This window comes from Rhamphochromis sp. 'chilingali' (genome assembly GCF_963969265.1).
Source record: "Rhamphochromis sp. 'chilingali' genome assembly, chromosome: 22".
In the NCBI taxonomy this organism is placed as follows: Eukaryota; Metazoa; Chordata; class Actinopteri; order Cichliformes; family Cichlidae; genus Rhamphochromis; species Rhamphochromis sp. 'chilingali'.
This window is the reverse complement of record NC_137950.1, coordinates 9,208,786-9,228,700: the sequence shown is the minus strand read 5'-3', so window position 1 is coordinate 9,228,700 and position 19,915 is coordinate 9,208,786. Positions and strand designations below refer to the sequence as shown.

General features: G+C 43.9%; 1 protein-coding gene across 1 annotated transcript; it reads left to right on the top strand.

Annotated features, from left to right (window-relative positions):
* Positions 1 to 73: 73 nt before the first annotated feature.
* Positions 74 to 19,215, top strand: cbx7b (chromobox homolog 7b). Its single transcript, XM_080872069.1, has 6 exons — positions 74 to 362; positions 10,227 to 10,270; positions 12,944 to 13,009; positions 14,750 to 14,816; positions 14,935 to 15,274; positions 16,901 to 19,215. Exons 1-6 carry the CDS (start codon positions 294 to 296, stop codon positions 17,089 to 17,091), a joined length of 777 nt encoding a protein of 258 aa, XP_080728195.1. The 5' UTR covers positions 74 to 293; the 3' UTR covers positions 17,092 to 19,215.
* The last annotated feature ends 700 nt before the right edge of the window (positions 19,216 to 19,915 follow it).

The following is a 19,915-nucleotide window of genomic DNA, read 5'->3' as shown; positions in this document are numbered from 1 at the left end:
GGCGCGCGCCGGAAACGCGCTTTGGGCCAGAGCGGGCGCGCGCGAAGCGGTGTGCAGATGTGTCGCAGATTTTGTAAAGTCACTGGACGCATGGAAAGAGCCAGCAAAAGGAAGTCGCTCTGGATAAATGGGCCTTTAAACTTTCAGGAAAACGAGGCAGCCGAAGGAGACACGCGTGGAAGAAGACGTATCCGAGGGAGGGCTGTCATACGCAGTTAACGTTAGCTTAGTTTGTCGGGGAGAGGGACGTTACTTTGACAGTTAAAAGCCAGCGGACGGCGGCGTGCGAAGAGATGGAGCTGTCAGCGATCGGAGAGCAAGTGTTTGCAGTGGAATCAATCGTCAAGAAAAGAGTTAGAAAGGTAAGCGTGTAAAAAACAAAATGCGGCCAAATTATCAGCTTCTCTAGCTCTCAGCACTTTAAGGAGACACGCTTTTTTTTTCTTTTGGTGAACCAGAATGCTACTTTAAAGATGCTAATGAAAGCTTTGGAGATTAAACGAGGAGAGCAGCGTTTCTAAGCTGGTTATCTAATTGCGGAGTGTATTGAGGGAGCAGGTGAGCGGAGGATGTCCCTTTAATTTGACACGGAGACTGTTGTTCCTGTACTACAGCTTAAAGTGTCAGGTGTTTGGCTTATAAGGCTTGAAGGAGGACGCGCTATCAACCCCAAAATACTCTGCCTTTGGGCCCATTTGCTCGCTAATTGTGTTTGGGTCTAAGTTACCGTGTTGTATTGACATGTGTAGGCGCGACGCATTTGTTTACTCGCAGGGCACAGGAGGGGAGGGGAGGGGGGGGGAGGGGGTGAAACTAGTGGTTTCCACCAGTGTCAACAACTAATATACAGAATATAAATACAGTGCTAAAGATCCACTTACATACTTGTTTCCCAAGTGAAATTAGCGATTTGCTGATATGTCAGAATCAGCATTTATAGCAGTCAAGGAATGAAAATGTAAAAAGTGAAGAAGAGATGAGAGAACCTTCATCCATGTTATAACTGTTAATGTTGCATAGTTTGTCCAACAGAGTTCTCTGCAACATCATAACAACAACCAGCAACCAGTGGATCTGAGTGCATCAGGCGGGCAGCACATGCATAATCCACAACTTGTTGTGACAATAAAACAAGATTATTTTTAAACTGTATTCATAAATAACGACTAACATTAAAGTCATTTCTTGTGTAGTATATTGTAGTAGTATTAGTATAGTAGTCGTATGTTGATATGTTGGCCAATATATCAGATTTTTAAAACATCAAATATCAGTATCAGTCTTTAAATTCTATATTGGCTCTAATATTTATGTGATCTTATTACAAGGTTTAGAAATGATAGGTAATAAATGTATTTATTACAGTCAAACATATGAGGTGCTTTTAATCATACAGTCTTTTTTTGTGTATGTGTAACTAGTGATTAAAATGAAGTCGGGGAAAAGCGGTGATTTCACCGACTGAGAATACCGTTGAGAGCCTGGAAGTTATTATTGGATGATGTCACAGAGGATGACTAATCTGAGTAGATTCGCTAGTATGTGGAAAACATACAATACATTTTGAATTGTGTTAATTATAGATATCTTCTGATGACATCATGGCAACATCTTCCTGCACATTTAATGAGAATGCGACGAGGCCTGAAATAGATAAGAAATAACAGATAATCATTAAATAAACTAATTTAAAGTTTGATTTGTTCCATTTCAGATTTGTAGTCATGCTACTGTGTTTTCATGTGATATACTTGTATAATATGTTACATTTAGGATTTCTAATGTTGTTTATATAGTTTCACACATAAAAGCTTAAAAGAGACAAACTTACTATGTACCACAAAAAAAGAAACCACCTCTGGTTGTAGCAAACGGCACATTTCAATGAAATCCAAGACACTGATGGAAAAGTTACTGTCACGGTTCTGGGTCAGGTTCGACCCAGCATTTTGAGTTCTTATGTTTTGGTTTATTTTTGAATGATTGTTTTGTTTCTCTGATGCTATGATGATTATTATTATTAGAGTTCCATGTTTTTTGTTTATCCGTGTTTAAGGATTTGTTGTTTCATGTATTGTTTGAGTTGCATGTGTTATATTCTGTCTGCCTCTCTGTCTGCGTCTTTATTTAGTGGTTTCTTGTTTCCTGTTTTATTGTGAAGGTCTGTGTCTCATGTGAGTGTGTTCAGTTCTACTGCTCCCCTGTCTCGTGTAGTCCAATTTCTCCCAGCTGTGTCTCCCTCCTGTTGCCCATTCCCTGATTACCACCCTGTGTATATTAGCCCTGTGTTTTCCTGTGCTCAGTGTCGCGTCGTACCATCAGATTATGCCTGTGTGTTTCTGTTCTCAGTATTCAGTGGTCACTTCATGTTTTGTCTTCATGCCAGCAATAAAGCTGAGGTTTTGAGTTGTATTCAGTGTCCGAGTCTCGCATTTGGATCCTCCTCTCCATCCGCCTGCACACAGAGCTCTGGCAGAACGACGCAACCAGTAATGGATCCAGTGGACTCCGTGCGGTATCGGCGACCCGCAGTTTCTACCTTCCTCAAGGAGAGGGAGAGGCAGGAGGCTAGGTGTACCTGGGAGCACGAGTCACCCTTCGATGGGTCTCGTTTGGCTCTGGGTGGGCCCAGCAGCTTCCAAACCGCGATGGCTACCGCCGTTCCATCAGTTGTTCTGTCAGGGATGCGAGGGGGCAAGTGCTCTCTCTCAAAGGCAGCAGCTCCTCAGTTTTCTGGTGCCACTCCGCCGCTGCTCTTAGAATTCAGGCCCTGCAGGAGGGGCAAGCAGTGGCAAAAGAAGGATTATGTGGTGGAAGACACTGGGCTTACTCCACTGCAGTCCTTTGCTTTGTTTTTTGGGACTTCCACGTTCGGAGCTACACAAACTTCCCGCTTCTTCGTCCCAGCCCGGCCCACCGAAAGACTTTCGGTCCGGTCTGCAGGAGGATTCGCAGTCTGGCTTACCTCCCTCCTCCCCCAGTGAGCGACGCTCACGCAGCCGTCGCTCCGCTGCCTCTGGACAATCAGCAGTGGTGAGCAACAGACTGTTTTTCTCATGCTCCTCCTGAACTCATGAATGTAACGAACAATAAATACACCCCTAAGACCCTGAAGGCTACCTGCCATGCAAGTGAATCTAAATCTGCTAACTTAGAGGTAGTTGAGTCTGTGTTTGTTAACTCTGTGAACTCCTGCTCTGAGGATTTAAGAACCGGTTTTCATTCGGCACAATCTGAACCCAGTGTTAAAATGACTAAGACTACTTTACTTGAATCTGGGGGGGGAAATTTTCGGACTGCTGTGAAATTTCTGGAGGCTGCAAGTTCTGTTTTCAAGTCAGCGGAAAGGGAGGTGGTTAATGTTTCTAAGTCAGCTTTTCAGCCATGTACTTTTCATCAAGGGCACAGGCAGTTGGTAGGGACTGAGATTGCAGGCTGTAACTTGGGCTCTCTGAAGGAAGAGGCTGTCTGCTCCCCAAGGACATTTAAGGACTCTAGTTGCCCCTTTCTACAATCTATTAAGACTGTGGCTCCTCCTAGGGACTGTTCTGTATCCCTGCTGGATGTGTCTGAGGTTGCCCACTCTGCAAAGACTATATGCCCAGACCCAGTTGGCAATATTGTGCATTTTGAGGTCGTTCCTGAGCTTCTCTCTCCTCCTGTTCCTGCTCCCAGGGTAGCTCGGGCCCAGCGTTCCCCTCCACCCATTTCAGTACCTCGGGTGGGAGGGGCCGGTGTTCAGCTGTTGCCAGCACCTGTTCCTGTGTCGGCTGGAGGCTCAGGTGAGCCCGTCCAGCAGTTGTTCTCATGTTCAGAAGGCTCAGGAGGATTAGCTCAGTCACCTTCACAACCACCGTCACTACAACCTCTATTGCAGTCCCTAGCTCAGTCTCCACCTCCACCACATTCAGCCCTGCTACCCATAGCTCAGTCATTACCAAAACCAGACTTACTACAAACTTTGTTACAGCCCAGTCAGTAGCTCAGCTGGTAGAGGAATCATTAACTTTGTCATCAGTTCAGGCCCCAGTGCTTTCACCCATTCAGTCAGCCACTCATCTTCACCCTCAGCCAGGGGTCCCAAATGGCTCTGGCCCTGCATCTGCTCCAGCTGGAGAGCCCAAGGCGCCCGTCCAGCCTCGTGCCTCGTCAGCTGGAGGGCCGGTCGGGCACGGTCGGTCCCCTGAACTGTTTTGGCCCTTGTGCTGTTGACCTCCGGGTTGACCCCCTGAACTTTTCATGGACTCCGGTTCTTGGACTCTTGTGCTCATTGTTTTTTTTGGGGGGGGTTTTTTGGGCTGTCGGGAGCCAGCCCTTGGAGGGGGGTTACTGTCATGGTTCTGGGTCAGGTTCGACCCAGCATTTTGAGTTCTTTTGGTTTATTTTTGAATGATTGTTTTGTTTCGATGATTATTATTATTATTATTATTATTATTAGAGTTACATGTTTCTGTTTATCGGTGTTTAAGGATTTGTTGTTGCATGTGTTATATTCTGTCTGCGTCCTTCTTTAGTGGTTTCCTGTTTTATTGTGAAGGTCTGTCTCATGTGAGTGTGTTCAGTTCTACTGCTCCCCTGCCTCGTATAGTCCAATTTCTCCCAGCTGTGTCTCCCTCTTGTTGCCCATTCCCTGATTACCACCCTGTGTATATTAGTCCTGTGTTTTCCTGTGCTCAGTGTCGCGTCGTGCCATCAGATTATGCCTGTGGGTTTCTGTTCTCAGTATTCAGCAGTCACTTCATGTTTTGTCTTCATGCCAGCAATAAAGCTGAGGTTTTGAGTTGTATTCAGTGTCCGAGTCTCGCATTTGGATCCTCCTCTCCATCCGCCTGCACACAGAGCCCTGACAGTTACAACCTTTATGTGTTTGACATTTTGACCTGAACAACCTTTTTTTTTTTTTTTTTTTTTTTGGCCTGTCCCGTTTGGCTCTTTTGCCATCAGAATTGTTGTCTAAAGACAAAGAAAGATGCCCAACGGATTTACTTTACCAAACTGACCATCCCAGCCTTGCCGTAATGGTCCATTTGATTCACCTTTTATTGTTTATTTTATTTTCACTTACTGAATACGGGACAGACTTGACTGGGGGAAAGAAGGGGAGAAAGAAAGAGGGAAAGAGAAAAAGCTGAGAAGAGGGACGGGGGAGAAGGGCAAAAGACAAAAACCAACAGAACGGGCAGAGAAAAAAATGCATATATCAATCACCTGCTGAGAAAGAAAAAAGAAAGCAAGCAGAAGAGAACAAGAGTAATAGAATAAACAACATCACAATGATATATGGGAATATGACAGTAAATACTAAATGTTAAACATTATTGTGCAGCACATAAGATCAACAGAACACAGTGTGCTTTGAGGTAGGAGCCAAAAAGGGTGTAGTTTGTGGGTGTGATCACCCGTGTGTACACCTGTGAGCATGGACGCGCTTGTTTTTTTTAAAAGGTTCCTTCATGTAATAATCTGCTAGAGGGTGTGGGGGGGCCACAGCCCCGTCCTCCAGGGCATGAAGCAGGTATGGAGGAGATCAAAACTCCAGACATCCAGAGGCCCCCAGAACACAAGAGACCAAGGAAGACCAACAGAGGGGCAGCCGCGCCACTGTCCCGGAAAGAGCTGAGGAGAGTCCCAGATGAGGGCTCACTCAGCAGCCGCGGAGCAGAAGCCAGGGGGAGTTGCAGTGACGCGCCCGTGAGCTCCGCCGGCAGCCAGCTGCGCCTGAGTGACCGAGCCCCAGGCCGAGAGGCCGGGGGCACCCCACCTCCGAAGTGGCCCGAGCGAGCCCCAGGCTCTAGGCCCCGATAAGCGGCCGCCAAGGAGTGAGCCGGTGTGTACCTGGACGCCCATCCCCGGACACAAAGAACCACCAACGCACCGATGTCTGAGGGGGTCCGCCACTGGCAGGGGAAGTGGTGGTAGGGGGAGATAGGCCTCCATACCTTGGAGGGCCTGAGATGTCCCCAGAGAGGTGGCGCTTGACACCCAACCTGACATATAGACACAGACATACAGGCACACACAGACACAAACATCCATTCCCACCCTCATGCTCTCATATGCACTTACTCCACACTCAACCAACGTGGAGACAGACATAAAGAGACGTTGTACACATGATCACACTCCCCAAGCGTACTCTACAAACCGGGTCTAGGTGCCCCCGCCCCTGGAGGGGGGAACTGCACCCAGACCCAGGTGGTGTTTCCCTTTTCCCTGCGGTGGGGGGAGGCAGACCGCCCCGACTCCGCAGCAGCAGGAAGGCTCCACACTCCAGACCGCAGTCGGACGGCCAACTCCTCCTCCTAGCCCCCCTGCTCCAGCAGGTCGCAGAGAATGGGGGTGAGAGAAGACTCCAAACCTCCCTCCACCCGCTCATTGTAGTGTTGATGCATGTGTGTTCTAAGGTGCATTTAAAACCCAGGAGGGCTTGGAGCTACCTGCCAGAGAGCAGCAGGTAAGCGCATAGTCCCTCCTGCTGGCCCTCAATGTCTACGTGTATTTAAAATTGAGAGGTGGGCAACGATGCCAGGGGTGGGGTGTACACCCTGATGGTACTTTGGACTCCGTGTATCGTGCCCACCCCCAAGATCCTATATGTATGTGTAATGAGAGTGTGAGTAATGTGAATGTCTAAGTTGTGGGATAAAATTGAGGCAGAGGCAGCCAGAAGGGGACAGAGGGGGGGGGTAGCCTCCTCTGCACCCTGGTGACATACCCCTACTCCAAGGCCCTGCATGTGTGGGTGGTTGTGGTGGAGCGGGAAGAGGGAGGCAGCTGGAGATGGGGAGGGAAGGAAGGGAGGGGCAAGTGACCCCTCCCTGGGGCCAGCTCCCCCGCTGACCCCAGTAGGCACCCCCATACTCCACGACCCGCCAGGGAAAGGGGGCCCAGGCCCATCCAGACCGGGGCCCAGTGCAGCAGCGCCGCCCGGCCCCACAGAGCCCGGGACAGTCCACCCAACCCCACCACAGAGAAAACTGCACCCACCCCACCATTCACTCATCTTCCAGACTACATAAGACAATAAACACCCAGGCTGAGATCTTCCTCCACCTCTCCTGTATCTCCCCCTCCTGCAGAGGGAGCTCCTGAGGAGAGGAAAGCTCCTGCAAGATGTGACAATCTCCCCCACCAGTTGAAGAGCCCCTCAGGTGGCTCGACGCACCGGCGGCACCCTGCTCCAGGGCTGGGCCCCCATGCACCCACCCGCCCACAACCCCGGCAACACACCAACCAGGACCCAAGCCCCCGAGGCCCGGTCCGGGTCCCAGCCCAGAGACGGAGCGCCCCCAGAACCTCACGCCCATCCCGGACCCACCCAGGGGCAGCCAGGCTACCAGGTCAGTAACCCACGTCCGTCAGCACAGACCCTCCCCTAGCCCCGCTGCACGCAGCCGCGAGGAAACAGTCACCTGAGAGCCAACAGAGCCCCCAACCGGACGTGACCGCTACCCCGGGTTGAGCCCAAAGGAAGATGCCTCCGGGGAACCCCCCGACGCCCTAAGCCTGTCCCTACCCCCACACCAATCACAACAGTGAAGGCGGGACCAAACTATGACCCCCCACCCCCACTAGGTGATGGAGCTGATCAAAGGAGCCCAGAGCAATTGATCTGATGTGGTGGCAGAGGCTGTATCAAGACTAATGTAATCTAATAGATAATTTCTATATTGGTTAGAATTAAGATTATTTTTATTTTTCCAGTTCATGAGGACTGTTTTCTTGGCTATGCATAGGGCAGCGAAAACCATATGGGCTATATTCTTTTCTGAAGTGACATTATCTAAGCTGCCCAACAAACACACTAAGGGGGAAGTTGGAATGTTACATTTCAGACACTTCGATAAGTCTTCACATATCTCGCGCCAAAACTTCTGAACTGGTGGACAGAACCAAAGAGCGTGGATATAATTGTCCGGTGAATTGGTTTGGCAGTGTGAGCAGTTGTTGGTAGACGTAAAGCCCATCTTGAACATCCGATGACCTGTATAGTGCACTCTATGTAATATTTTGTATTGAATTAATTGAAGACTGGGATTTCTAATTAGATGAAAGGTTTTTAAGCAAATCTGAGACCAGAAGTTTAGGTCTAAGTTAACTGATAAATCCGCTTCCCATTTTGCAATAGGAAGTGATATTGATTCATCTGTTTTAGAAAGCATTCTGTATATTTTGGATAGTAATTTGGGGGGTTTAAGAGTAAGAAATTGAACCACACTTGGTGGTGTTTGTAGTTCAACTTGACCCGGTTTAAATTTCTTTTTTACTATGGATTTAATTTGTTGATATTCTAAAAATCTTTTCTTGTTGATCCCATATTGTGTAACTAGTCCGTCAAATGAAATAAATTCTGTTCCTTCTAGTATATGTTCTAAATATTTGATTCCTTTATCACTCCAATCTGAAAAGTTTATCATATTATTGTTTTGTAATATGTCAGGGTTGTTCCAGATAGGTGTACGTTTGCATGGGATTAATGAAGACGCTGTCAATTTTAGAAACTCCCACCATGCTGTCAGAGAAGAGCTGATGTTGATGCTTTTAAAGCATTCATGTCGTTGGATGTTTGAGCTGATAAATGGTAGGTCTGAGATCTCTAGATTATTGCAGAGTGCTTGTTCTACATCTAGCCAAGGTTCATCTAAGAGGGTGTGTTTTAGCCATCCTGAGATAAACTGAAGCCTGTTGGCTAAGAAGTAGTGCTGAAAGTTAGGCAGTTCTAGTCCTCCTTTATCCTTGGTCTTTTGTAGTGTTTTTAAGCTTATACGTGGGGGTTTATTTTTCCAAAGGAATTTGGACATACATGAATCTAGAGATCTGAACCAATCTTGTGGCGGTTTAGTTGGGATCATTGAGAATAAATAATTTATTTTTGGTAAGACCATCATTTTTATAGCGGCAACCCTTCCCATGAGTGATATGGGTAGACATTTCCATCTAGCCAGATCATCTTCTACCTTCTTTAAAAGTGGGATATGGTTTAATTTAGTTAGATCTGCAAGCTTGGGAGAAACATTAATACCTAAATATTTTATATTTCCCGCTTGCAGTGGTGTAGAAGAGGAATTATGGAAGGAGCAATTAATCGGTAGGACTGTAGATTTTGACCAGTTAATTGAGTAATCTGATATTCTTGCAAAAGAGTTTATCAATTCAATCACCCCAGAGATATTGGTTTGTGAATTTTGGAGAAAGAGTAACACATCATCCGCATAAAGGCTGATTTTATGTTCCACGTTCTTGCATTTTATGCCCTTAATTACTGAATTCTGTCTAATTGCTGCTGCTAGTGGTTCAATAAAAATTGCAAATAGTGAAGGGGAGAGTGGGCATCCCTGCCTGGTGCCCCTCAAGAGACAGAAGCTGGAGGATGTCTGGTCATTTGTTCTAACAGAAGCTGTTGGGGAATTATATAATATTTTTAACCAGTTTATGAAAGAGGATCCAAAACCAAATTTGTGTAAAGTTGCAAATAGAAATTTCCAGTTAACTCTGTCAAATGCTTTTTCTGCGTCTAAAGAGAATATTGTAGTTTCTAGGTTTTTACTGTATGAGTAGTCTATCAAATTAAGTAATCTACATGTATTTGTTGATGAGTGCCTACCTTTTATGAAACCAGTTTGGTCAGGATGAATTAAGAGGGGGGTTATTTTCTCCAGTCTCTTTGAGAGAGCTTTGCAGATTATTTTAAGGTCTACATTTATAAGGGATATTGGACGATAGCTTGAGGGATATACAGGGTCTTTGCCTGGTTTTAGCAGGAGATTAATGTTTGCAGAATTCATATTTGATGGAAGTGACCTGAACAACCTGATACCATCAAATCTAACTGCCTGGCCCCGCGATATCACATCCAGGCAGTTAAATCAGTTTAAATGTGAAAATGCTGCACAGAATAGCGATGCACTCCCTTAAGTTGCATCAAAATGAGACATTGTGCGTCTGAGAGATGAGGTAATTGTTGATGGGCTGATTTCATTGTGCTTGGCAGTGGTTCCCAACCTGGAGGTGAAAGCACTCACAGTAGGTCACAAGATCCACTGAGTGGAGGAAAAAAGAGAAGAGAGGAGCAGAAAGTTTTGTTTTGGTTTGTTTTTTGTTTTTTTTTTGTCTGGTTTTTTTTTTTTTGGCTTGTAATTTGTTTCTTCAATTACTTAAACAGTTCAAAACGGGGGGGACAAACACTACTCTCTATTTGAAGCTGCTCTGAAACTTTGTCTCCACAGGGGAATGTGGAGTATCTGCTGAAGTGGAAAGGATGGCCTCCAAAGTGAGTATGTAGATTAGAAGAATAGGATGGATAACATGAAATGGAACTGAATGTGACTCACAGAGTGGTCTGCAAAAGTCTTGAGCCACCCCTCATTTTTTTTAAAAATATTGTACTTAACAGGACCCAGTTTTGCCTGTAACTTTTTGAAAGTGGTTTTGAACAGTAGTCCTTTGACTTTCTGAAGGTAAAACACAACTAGCATCCAAAAAAGAGCTTTGGAGTATCCTTCAAGAACCCCGGAGAGCTATTCCTAAAGTTTAAAACATTACAAGAAAGCTTGCCCAAAACACTTCAAACTATATGAAGAATAAAGTTGGTCATATTATATATGGACCTTATGGCTTGTTAAAAGTGTGCAAACTTAGATTTTGACTACAGACTGAATTTCTGTGCATTGTTGCACATGTTACAATAATTTCCATCACCTGTTTCTCATATTCCTAGCAAAATATGAAGAAATGCCAGTTGGGCCAAGATTTACTCTCCACATAAACACACTGTTCAACATTGCAATCAATCATATTTATCTTTTTAAAAGTATATAAACAATGCATCAGATGTTGTGAAATTAGAAATGTAGTAATTTGTTGAAAAACATGCCCATTTTCAATTGGATGCAAGCTGCATCTTTCAGAAAAGTTGAAACAGGGACAAAAAAAACAGGATGATCTCATGACAAATCAGTTAATGTACAGTAGCAGTATGATTGGATAATAGGACATCCTATAGGCGAGGTCTGTGCTTTGGCAGTTTGACACTGTAAGAATGTTTGTCAGAGCAAAATTTCAGAGAATTAGAGGATTTCATCACATATGGTGTGGCGTGGTGATTAGCACTGTAGCCTCACAGCAAGAAGGTCCTGAGTTCCATTCCACCAGGCTACCATCTGGCTCGGGCCTTCCTGTGTGGAGTTTGCATGTTCTCCCTGGGTACTTTGCCTTCCTAAGAACGCAGTTAGTGGGGTTAGGTTAATTAATGATTCTAAAGTGCCCATAGGTGGGAATGATTGTCTCTCTCTCTCTATGTGTTAACCCTGTGACGGACTGGCGACCTGTCCAGGGTGTACCCTCCCTCTTGCTCTATGGTACCTGGGATAGGCTCCACCCCCTACGACCCTGACAAGGATAAGCAGAAAAGAATGGATGGATGGTATTCAGAGAGAAGCTATGCAGGGGAGAACCTGTATTGAATGACCATAGTTATCAGGCTCTTAGATAGCTCTGGATTAAAGATTGACACAGTTTTATTGTGAAAATCTTTACACTGTCACTTTCTCTGACGTAAACTCACTTTGGATGGACTGAGGCAAAGGGAAAATTTGTTTTACGGTCTGATAAGGCAGAATTTAAAATTCTTTCTTGAAATTATGGATGCTGTGTCCTCCAGGCTAAGGGGTAGAGGCACTGTTCGGTTTGTTATGAGCACAACAAGATGTACAGTGGCACATTTAATCTGCACTTCTGCTAAGGCACCATTAATGCTGAACCATACTATAGATTTTGGAGCAATCTATGTATACTACCATCCAGACCACTACTTCTTCAGGTACGGGCTGTTTTATTGTAGAAGAGAGTAACAAACTGTTTTGACATGTATTACAGCAGAATCAGTTTCTAATAAAGAGCCATCATTATTAAAGAGCCATAGAGACATTAAAAAGCAAGAGGAAGGAGTTATATATCAAGCAACAGTGGGTAAATACTTTCCTTTCTTGACTACAGCAGCTGCTTTTCTCAGTCCCTAAACAGTTAGTGTTGTTAAAAGAACACAGTGGTGCTCATCCTTATGATCCAGCTTTTATTGAAATATGTTACTGACACCATGCATGAATTTAAAATGAGAATTCGTTTTTATAATAATAAATCTCGATCAATTAAACATTCAATATGTCGTCCTTGTTTTATTTCAACTTAAATACAGGTTTTAAATGGGATTTTTTTTGTGTATTGACTTTGTGGGAATGGGGTTGTGTATACTCTGACCCACGACAGCATTAAAACCACCTGCCTGATACTCTGTAGGTCCCCTTGGTGCTGCCACCCATTGGGGCATGGACACAGGATCTCTGGGAGTGTCCTTCTTTGGGCCCTGTTTGGGTTGTAGGGTAGGTCCTCTTGTTCGATTGTATTGAGATCTCGGGAGCATGGAGGTCGGGTCAACGCTTTGGGATCTTTGTCGTGTTCCTCGAGTCATTCCTGAGCAATTTTTGCAGTGTGCACGGGCACATTATTCTCCCGGGGTAAGCCGCTATCATCAGGGAGTGTAGTTACCATGGAGCAATATTTACGTGGGTGGTGTGTGTCAGGTGACATCCACATGAATGTTAAAATCTAAGGGTTCCCAGAAGAACTTTTTATTGTATGCAGACGATCAGTGTTTTTCACTTAAGCTGTCAGTGGTTTTAATGTTGTAAATATCAACATACTAAAAAATATAGAAATACAGTTTTGAAAAGTTACACCAGGGCAAGAATTTATTTTAACTGGAGTTCTAAAGTTTGTTTTTCTGATTTAGAAATACAATAAATACACTGTGTCAGCACTTTGGCCTTGTTTTTAAATGAATCAACAGACTGATTTTAATTACCTAAATGATTATAATAATAAATTATTTATGGAGGTCATTGAAAAACGAAGAAAGCTTTTATATATGTTTTGCATCCTCCTACAGGTACAGCACTTGGGAACCTGAGGAACACATTCTGGACCGGCGCTTGGTTCAGGCCTACGAAGAGAAGTAAGGCTGCCTTCAGCCACCATTTGTCATTTATTTTTTCAACTTTGTACTTTGCTCCTTTATTTAACACAAACTGACATGCAGAGTCTAATTTTTGTTTATAAATGTGTGCATATATATACGTATATAGATACAAATTATATTATATTTTTAGGGTTTCCCCTTGGAGGCAGTGTGTTATCAGTCTGATATCTGTCTGCACTTGAATGGGGTCAAGTTGGCAGTTGCATACACTCTGAATCTGATAATCCAGCAGTTTTCCTATATTGCCAAAAGTATTTGTTCATCTGCCTTCACGCACATATAAACTTGACTCACATCCCATTCTTAATCTATAGGGTTTAATATGATGTTTGCCCACCCTCTGTAGCTTCAACAGCTTCAGATCTTCTGGGATGGCTTTCCACAAGTTTTATGAGCGTGTTTATAGGAATGTTTGATAATTCTTCCAGAAGGGCATTTGTGAGATCAGACAATGATGCTGGAAGAGAAGGCCTGGACGTTGTCACTTGGCGCAATGCACAAAGTACTGATCTCCAGGCAGTCACCAAACCCAGACTTGTCCATTGGTTTACTAGACAGAGAAGAGGGATTTAGAGATGCAAAGGGTCTGGGCTGCTCTAGAGTCCAGTGGCAGCGTGCTTTACACATCCTTATTCAACGCTTTGCATTGGGCTTGGTGATGTAAGGCTTGGATGTATCTGCTTGACCCTGGAAAACCATTCCATGAAGCTCTCTACACACTGTTCTTGAGCTAATCTAAAGGCCACATGAAGTTTAGAGGTCTGTAGCGACTGACTCTGCAGAAAGTAGGTGATCTCTGCGCAGTATGTGCCTCAGCATCTGCTGACCGCACTGCTACCGCACTGCTGATTTTTCTTGGCTGAGTTGTCATCGTTTCCTCCAGTCGCTTCCACTTTGTTATAATAACACTAACAGTTGACTGTGGAACATTTAATAGCAAGAAAATTCCACGACTGGACTCGTTGCACAGGTTTCATCCTATCACAGTACGATCCTGGAATTCACTGAGAGCGACCCATTCTTTCAATGTTTGTAAAAGCAGTCTGCATGCCGAGGAGCTTGATTTTATACACATGTAGAATTCAGTTATTTGGATTTACAAATCATTATAAATCATCAAAAAGCACATATAGAAACATAGACAGAAATTTGCATTTAACTATGACATTTGAAATAAGACATAAGATTTCTTCTTATTTGTTTGTATAACCTCTAAATTGGTACTTGGTTCTTTAATCATATATATGTTGGTGATTTCTGAAAGGAGAATTGCTAAACAACACCCACACACATATATATAATTTTTTTTTATATAATTTTTGGACGAATATTGAAGTAAAGCATGTAGGTAGTCTCCTTGGGCAACACTGGAAGACTATTTTTAGAAGCCTCCTTGAAAGCCCCTCTCTGACCATTTACATTTGTACGTCTGCAGTGATTCCAAAATGTCACAATCGCAACCTTTCAGCTTGAATTAATTAGGGAGGGGCCAAAGTTGTTCGGTGGTGAGCAACAGTTGTGTTGTTGTTAATGCACAGTGTCCCTATGTATGATGGCACACATGGCGTAGTTTGAGTGGTTGTTGTCTAATGTAGTACCTCAAAGCTTCCCAACATTACAGTACAGCTCTTTTCAGACTTTCTGACCCCGAGTCAGAACGCACAATTTGGCTTGGATGCTTTTCCTGCCTGACAAAGGTCTGCTTGGTTTTTCCAGAGAACAGAGAGAACGAGCTCTGGGTCCCAGAAGGAAAGGAGCCAAATCCAAAAGAATCCTTCTGCAGGTAAAGTTTGGAATTTGATTAAAAATTATATATATATAAAATTCAAACTGTGTTTCTCTCATTGGGGCCTGACAATGACGTTACTCTTTTTTTCTTTTTCTGTTTGATCTTGATTCAGAATACTGTCTACACCATGGATCTCCGCAGCGCTCACAAGATTCCCGAAAAGCCTGCACCGCGCCTGCGTCTGTCTCTGACACGCTCTCTGCTCCCCGAGGATGACCATCAGCCATACAGACAGGAATCACAACACAGACTGAGGACAAAGGAGTTCAGATGCTTTAACTCAAACCCTCCAAGTCCAAGACAAGAGAACTGGAAAGAGCATGGAGAGGAAGACGAGGAGGAGGAGGACGAGGAAGAGGGAGAGAACAGCATGGAAGATGATGAGGACAGGGAGGAGGAGCAAGAGGAGACTCAGAAGAACACAGCAAAGGAGAGCGATGGCATTTTAAATGGTATGTGTGTCACTTGGTCAGCCAGTGGACTCTAATCAGCTGCGTTTGCCTCTGGGATGCTCTCATGAGGTCAGGGGCCAGTTAATAAACAAGCAACTGTATTTAATAGATAAAAAGAATGACTTGTCTATCTTTGTTATTGCTTTTTTTAATTAACTGACTACATTAACTTGATACAAGCATTGACACCGGGTTGTTTTTGTCCCAGTCGACCCTCACTGACTAGTCCTTTTCTAAGGTTTTAAGTAGCTTGTTCTGCTGTTTGGAGTGCAAAGACCCGAGTCAGGGGGAGAGGGGCTTAAGCCCATCAATCAAGTGACTAACACAGAGAGAAGAGCAACCACACACTCACGTTTACACCTCTGGGTGGCTGAGAATCACCTACTATACATGTCTGTTGTAGCAGTTCCTGTTGTTTCTACCTTGCTGTCCTTCTGATCAACAATAAGTCCCATCCATGTGCAGTTGTTTTTCAATATGAGATACCATCCGTCCATTTTCTTCTGCTGATCCATATCAAGGTCACCTCTCCCACCCATCATAGGCTGGAGGATGGGCTACACCACCTTTCAGCACTTCTAGTGTAACTCTAGTCTTTGTTCTTCATCCTCCATCTCTCTGTTCTGTAAATGTATTGTAGTGACAGAGCATCTCCCAGCTGTCAGCAGACTATCATGCTGTTCTCTTAATGCTAGTGTTATCCAGAAGGGTGTCCAGGCCACAGTGTAAGTCTGTGAATGCACAATTGTTTGTGTTACAAATTTTCACACATCTACTCAGGCTATCTCCTGGGCTCCTCCCCACCCAGCTGCAATAACACATACACAGGGTAGACCCAGCACTTGCTGGAGAGAGTATGTATCTTTAAACCCCCACAGAGAAGTGGAAAACAATAGGGGAAAAGACATCTGGAATACCCTGTTTATCCTGCTGCAACCCTGATCCAAGCTTGAATAAGTGGAAGAAACTGGATGGATAAATTGTTTATATTTGATAAATATTGTTTTGCCCCGATAAAGAGAGATGGTTTGGGATGATTGATTTGTCATTTACTCACTATGAGTCATTAGTTATTATAGTAATTAGTGATCATTAGTTAATATTAATCTCTCTTGTGTCTTTTGTTGTCTCTCCAAAAACTGTCTTCTTTCTACCCTCACCTTTTCCCCTTTCTGTGAAAAGGGAGTTTTTCTTTCCCACTTTCGCCAAGTGCTTGGTCAAAGGAGATTGTGTGATTGATGGGGTGTTCTGTATTATTGTAAGGTCTGTACCTGACAATATAAAGCACCTTGAGGTGACTCTTGTTGTGATTTGGTGCTATTTGAATTGAATTTAACAGGGATTGCCTCCTCTCCTAGTTCAGTAACAGGGAGCGGTCTTGTTGATATTCACTGTTCTGCATGATCGTGCAGTAATCCCAACCGTAGTGTGCTCTTCTGTTTTCTGGGAAACATAAGCAGCCACGTGCACTCTGTTTTGATGCATGTTATAACATGCATCAAAACAGATCAGTCAAGGCAAGCTAACTCAGAACTCGAGTGGCAGCCTTGATGCAGTAGTTGTCTTAGTGTAAATGTACACTTTTCACCTTCTGCCTTTCTCCCTCTGTGTCCCTGCCTCAACCAGGACATGAGAGGACAGACGGCTGGAGCTCCACGGGACCAGACGAGGGCACTACATCAGAAAATATCTGGAGACCCGTCATATGTCCGGGAGAAATAACTGTCACAGACATCACCCTGAAATCCCTCACAGTGACTTTCCGAGAGTCAAGAGTGGCCAAAGGCTTCTTCAGAGACTGGGGCCTGAAAGTCTGAATTCTGGAAATGGGGTTGGCCGGTTAGCAGTGGAGGCATGGTGAGAGGGAGCTGAAGGCACCGACACAGTAGGTAAAAGGTGCCACAGTAGGTGTTTTCACTCTCTCTCTGCTTGTCTCATTGCCAGCCTCTCCCAACTTTCTGAGTGGTACATTTACATGCACAGAGTCACCTGAATATAAGCTGATCTCCAGGTAAAGTGTTATTTTCATTGTTCTTGACACTTTTCCTACAATCAGACTGAGTTGCCTTGAATAAGAAGAGCATTACATCAATGTTTATATTAAGAACAGGATTTAAAACTTGAGTAAATCCTGAAAGGAAGTTATTTTGTGGTTCCAGTAGAATGAGAGGCTTATAAAGTGATGGCCACAGTAAGGACCTTCTGACCAAAACTTAAAAAATGGCCACCATACAACTTGCGTAGCATTCTCATGCATTAAATAAGTGGATCAGCCACAGAAGAAGTCCACGTGGTACGTCATGTGGACAACTGCAAAAATCTTGCTCTGCTCCATTTTTCTAAGTGAATTTTCATTTTTTATGACAACCAAGACAACAGAAAAACATGGAAAGCTACATCTCCAGAGAGAGAGATCAGGTTATCCAAACACAGGTCCAACACAAACGTGATGAAAAGACAGTACTGAATATCTGTGAAGGCATTGAATACTGGCAAAATCATTTTGGTATCTGTTCTTTCCTTTGCCACTGGAGCAAAGACTGGGCCACATTAAGTATTTCAGCTAATCATGACCAAGGTACAGTCAGAAACACTGACAGATCAAATGTGAAGAATGTCCAGACATCTGGAATCAAACAGCTGGAAATGTGTGGAGGTAAAATGGCTCAGAGTTTACTTGTATTGTTGGCATTGCTTAATGCATAGATGTCCAAAGTAAAGTTCTCCTCTAGAGATGTCTTTCAAAGAAACACAACTACAGTCGCACAGTAGTGGATAGGGGTTTTCTTTGTTACCCCAAGGTATAATAAAGATGCAAAACACATTTCTGCCACGACAAACCATTTGAAAAGTCACCTGCTTCATAGTTAGTTTACCAGGTTTGGCAGAGCGGCCAGATCGCACCAATCCATCCAAGCTGTCAGTGGTGGGTCATTGGTTATGGCTACCTGACAGTACTGACAGGCACCGTGAAACCAAAAACTTAGTTGCTTTGAGAATGAAGTATTTCTTCTCCTTGATGTCCCAAATGTCCAAATTATTGACCCATGTGGATTTAAAATCCCTGTAACTGTTTGAAATTGCATAAATGTTGATCCCGGAGGCATTCAGACAATGATGGAAAACAAGTAAAGTAGCGCTCCCGCAGGCAATTCCATGGTTTTAGTGATGGAAACACAGAGCTCCGTACTTTACGTGGATCCCAAGTTATGACTGAACACTGTGAATCGAGAGGATCTTACCTTTCATGCAGAGTCTTTATTTTTGAACTCCAGCGATGAAGTATATGTAGTAGTTTCACAGTTTAAAGTAGCACAAAACTGGAAAGTCAAACAGCCAATTCCTTTGATATTGCACTTTTCATTAGCGCCTGAGCAAATTTCTTGGCTAAATGTTTGACCTTACATTAGATCGTCTTTTTCCTCTAAGCCCATTTGCCCCATGACGAGCAAAATCCACTGACAACTCCCCACCAGCGTGATCTGAGTTTGCCATTTATGTTTGTGTAATAGTTATGGGCTTTTGTTTTTGTTTTTTGCTTTAGACATGTTAGCTTTAGAGGTGGTTCAAATTTGTCTGGCCTCTACCCTTTGACCTGTTCAACCTGGGTATCCCTACCAGGAGCCTCTGCTCCCACTGGCACAGCTCTCCTGGTCATTGAAGCACACAGGCTACATTAGTAAACATGTGAGGAAGAGAAGGGAGGAGTTCTCTGTGCATGTAAACGGAGCCACACTAAGCCAGCCTGACTGGACTCAAACATTTTGTACATACTCCGTGAGGTGGGCTTAGGTATCAGACCCATACTAACACACAGTGCTGTACCTGTAACCTGTAAACTCATAGACTGTTACTGCTGTACAACACGTGGCTTTAGTCTTGTATGCGTTTCAAAATCCTCCGAGAGAAGATTTGATCCGCCTGCATGCCTTTCTCCTCCAGTACAGTTACTATAGCGATATAAAGACGGTGTAGTCTTCTCTGTTCAACTAGCTCTTCATCTCTGCACATATAGCCCACCATACAAGTGACAAATTTGTACCAAAAGGAGAAACTAAATGAGAGAATGTATTAAGGAATTGCACTGTATTAGCATCATAGAGGTTTGTGTGTCCACCGGGAGGCTCTCTTTGCAAAGACTGATGGGTAGAATTTCAAAGGCAAAGTTTTAAAGCTGCTACCAGCTGATGTTTCGCACCAATATTCAGTCCCTTTTAATCATATCATTTGCACTGTCCTTATCCATTAATGTGATTCTTTTAAAACTGGAAATGCCTCATTAAGTCAATTACCAAAAGGCTAAAAAGCCGAGCTAATGCATTTAGTTTTGTCAACCGTGTAGCGTTCCAGCACAACTTTCAGAAAATGTGCTTTTCGGCTAATAAAACAGATAATATTAGTAACCCATCATCTAACAGCCGGCTAAGGCTCTTAGCCAGTGATAATGTCATTTAATAATGCAGGAAAACCTTTCAGTTTTAAACAAATGGTCTCTGAAAACAAAGAGGGACTAACGTGGACATTAACATGTAAAACTGGACGAGAGTCTATACTTTAAAATTTGAAACTGTGTAACTACATGTAGAGTCTCTTATGTTGGAAGCTGTAGCAGGCTTTATAAAACACTTTTCCAAACTGTAT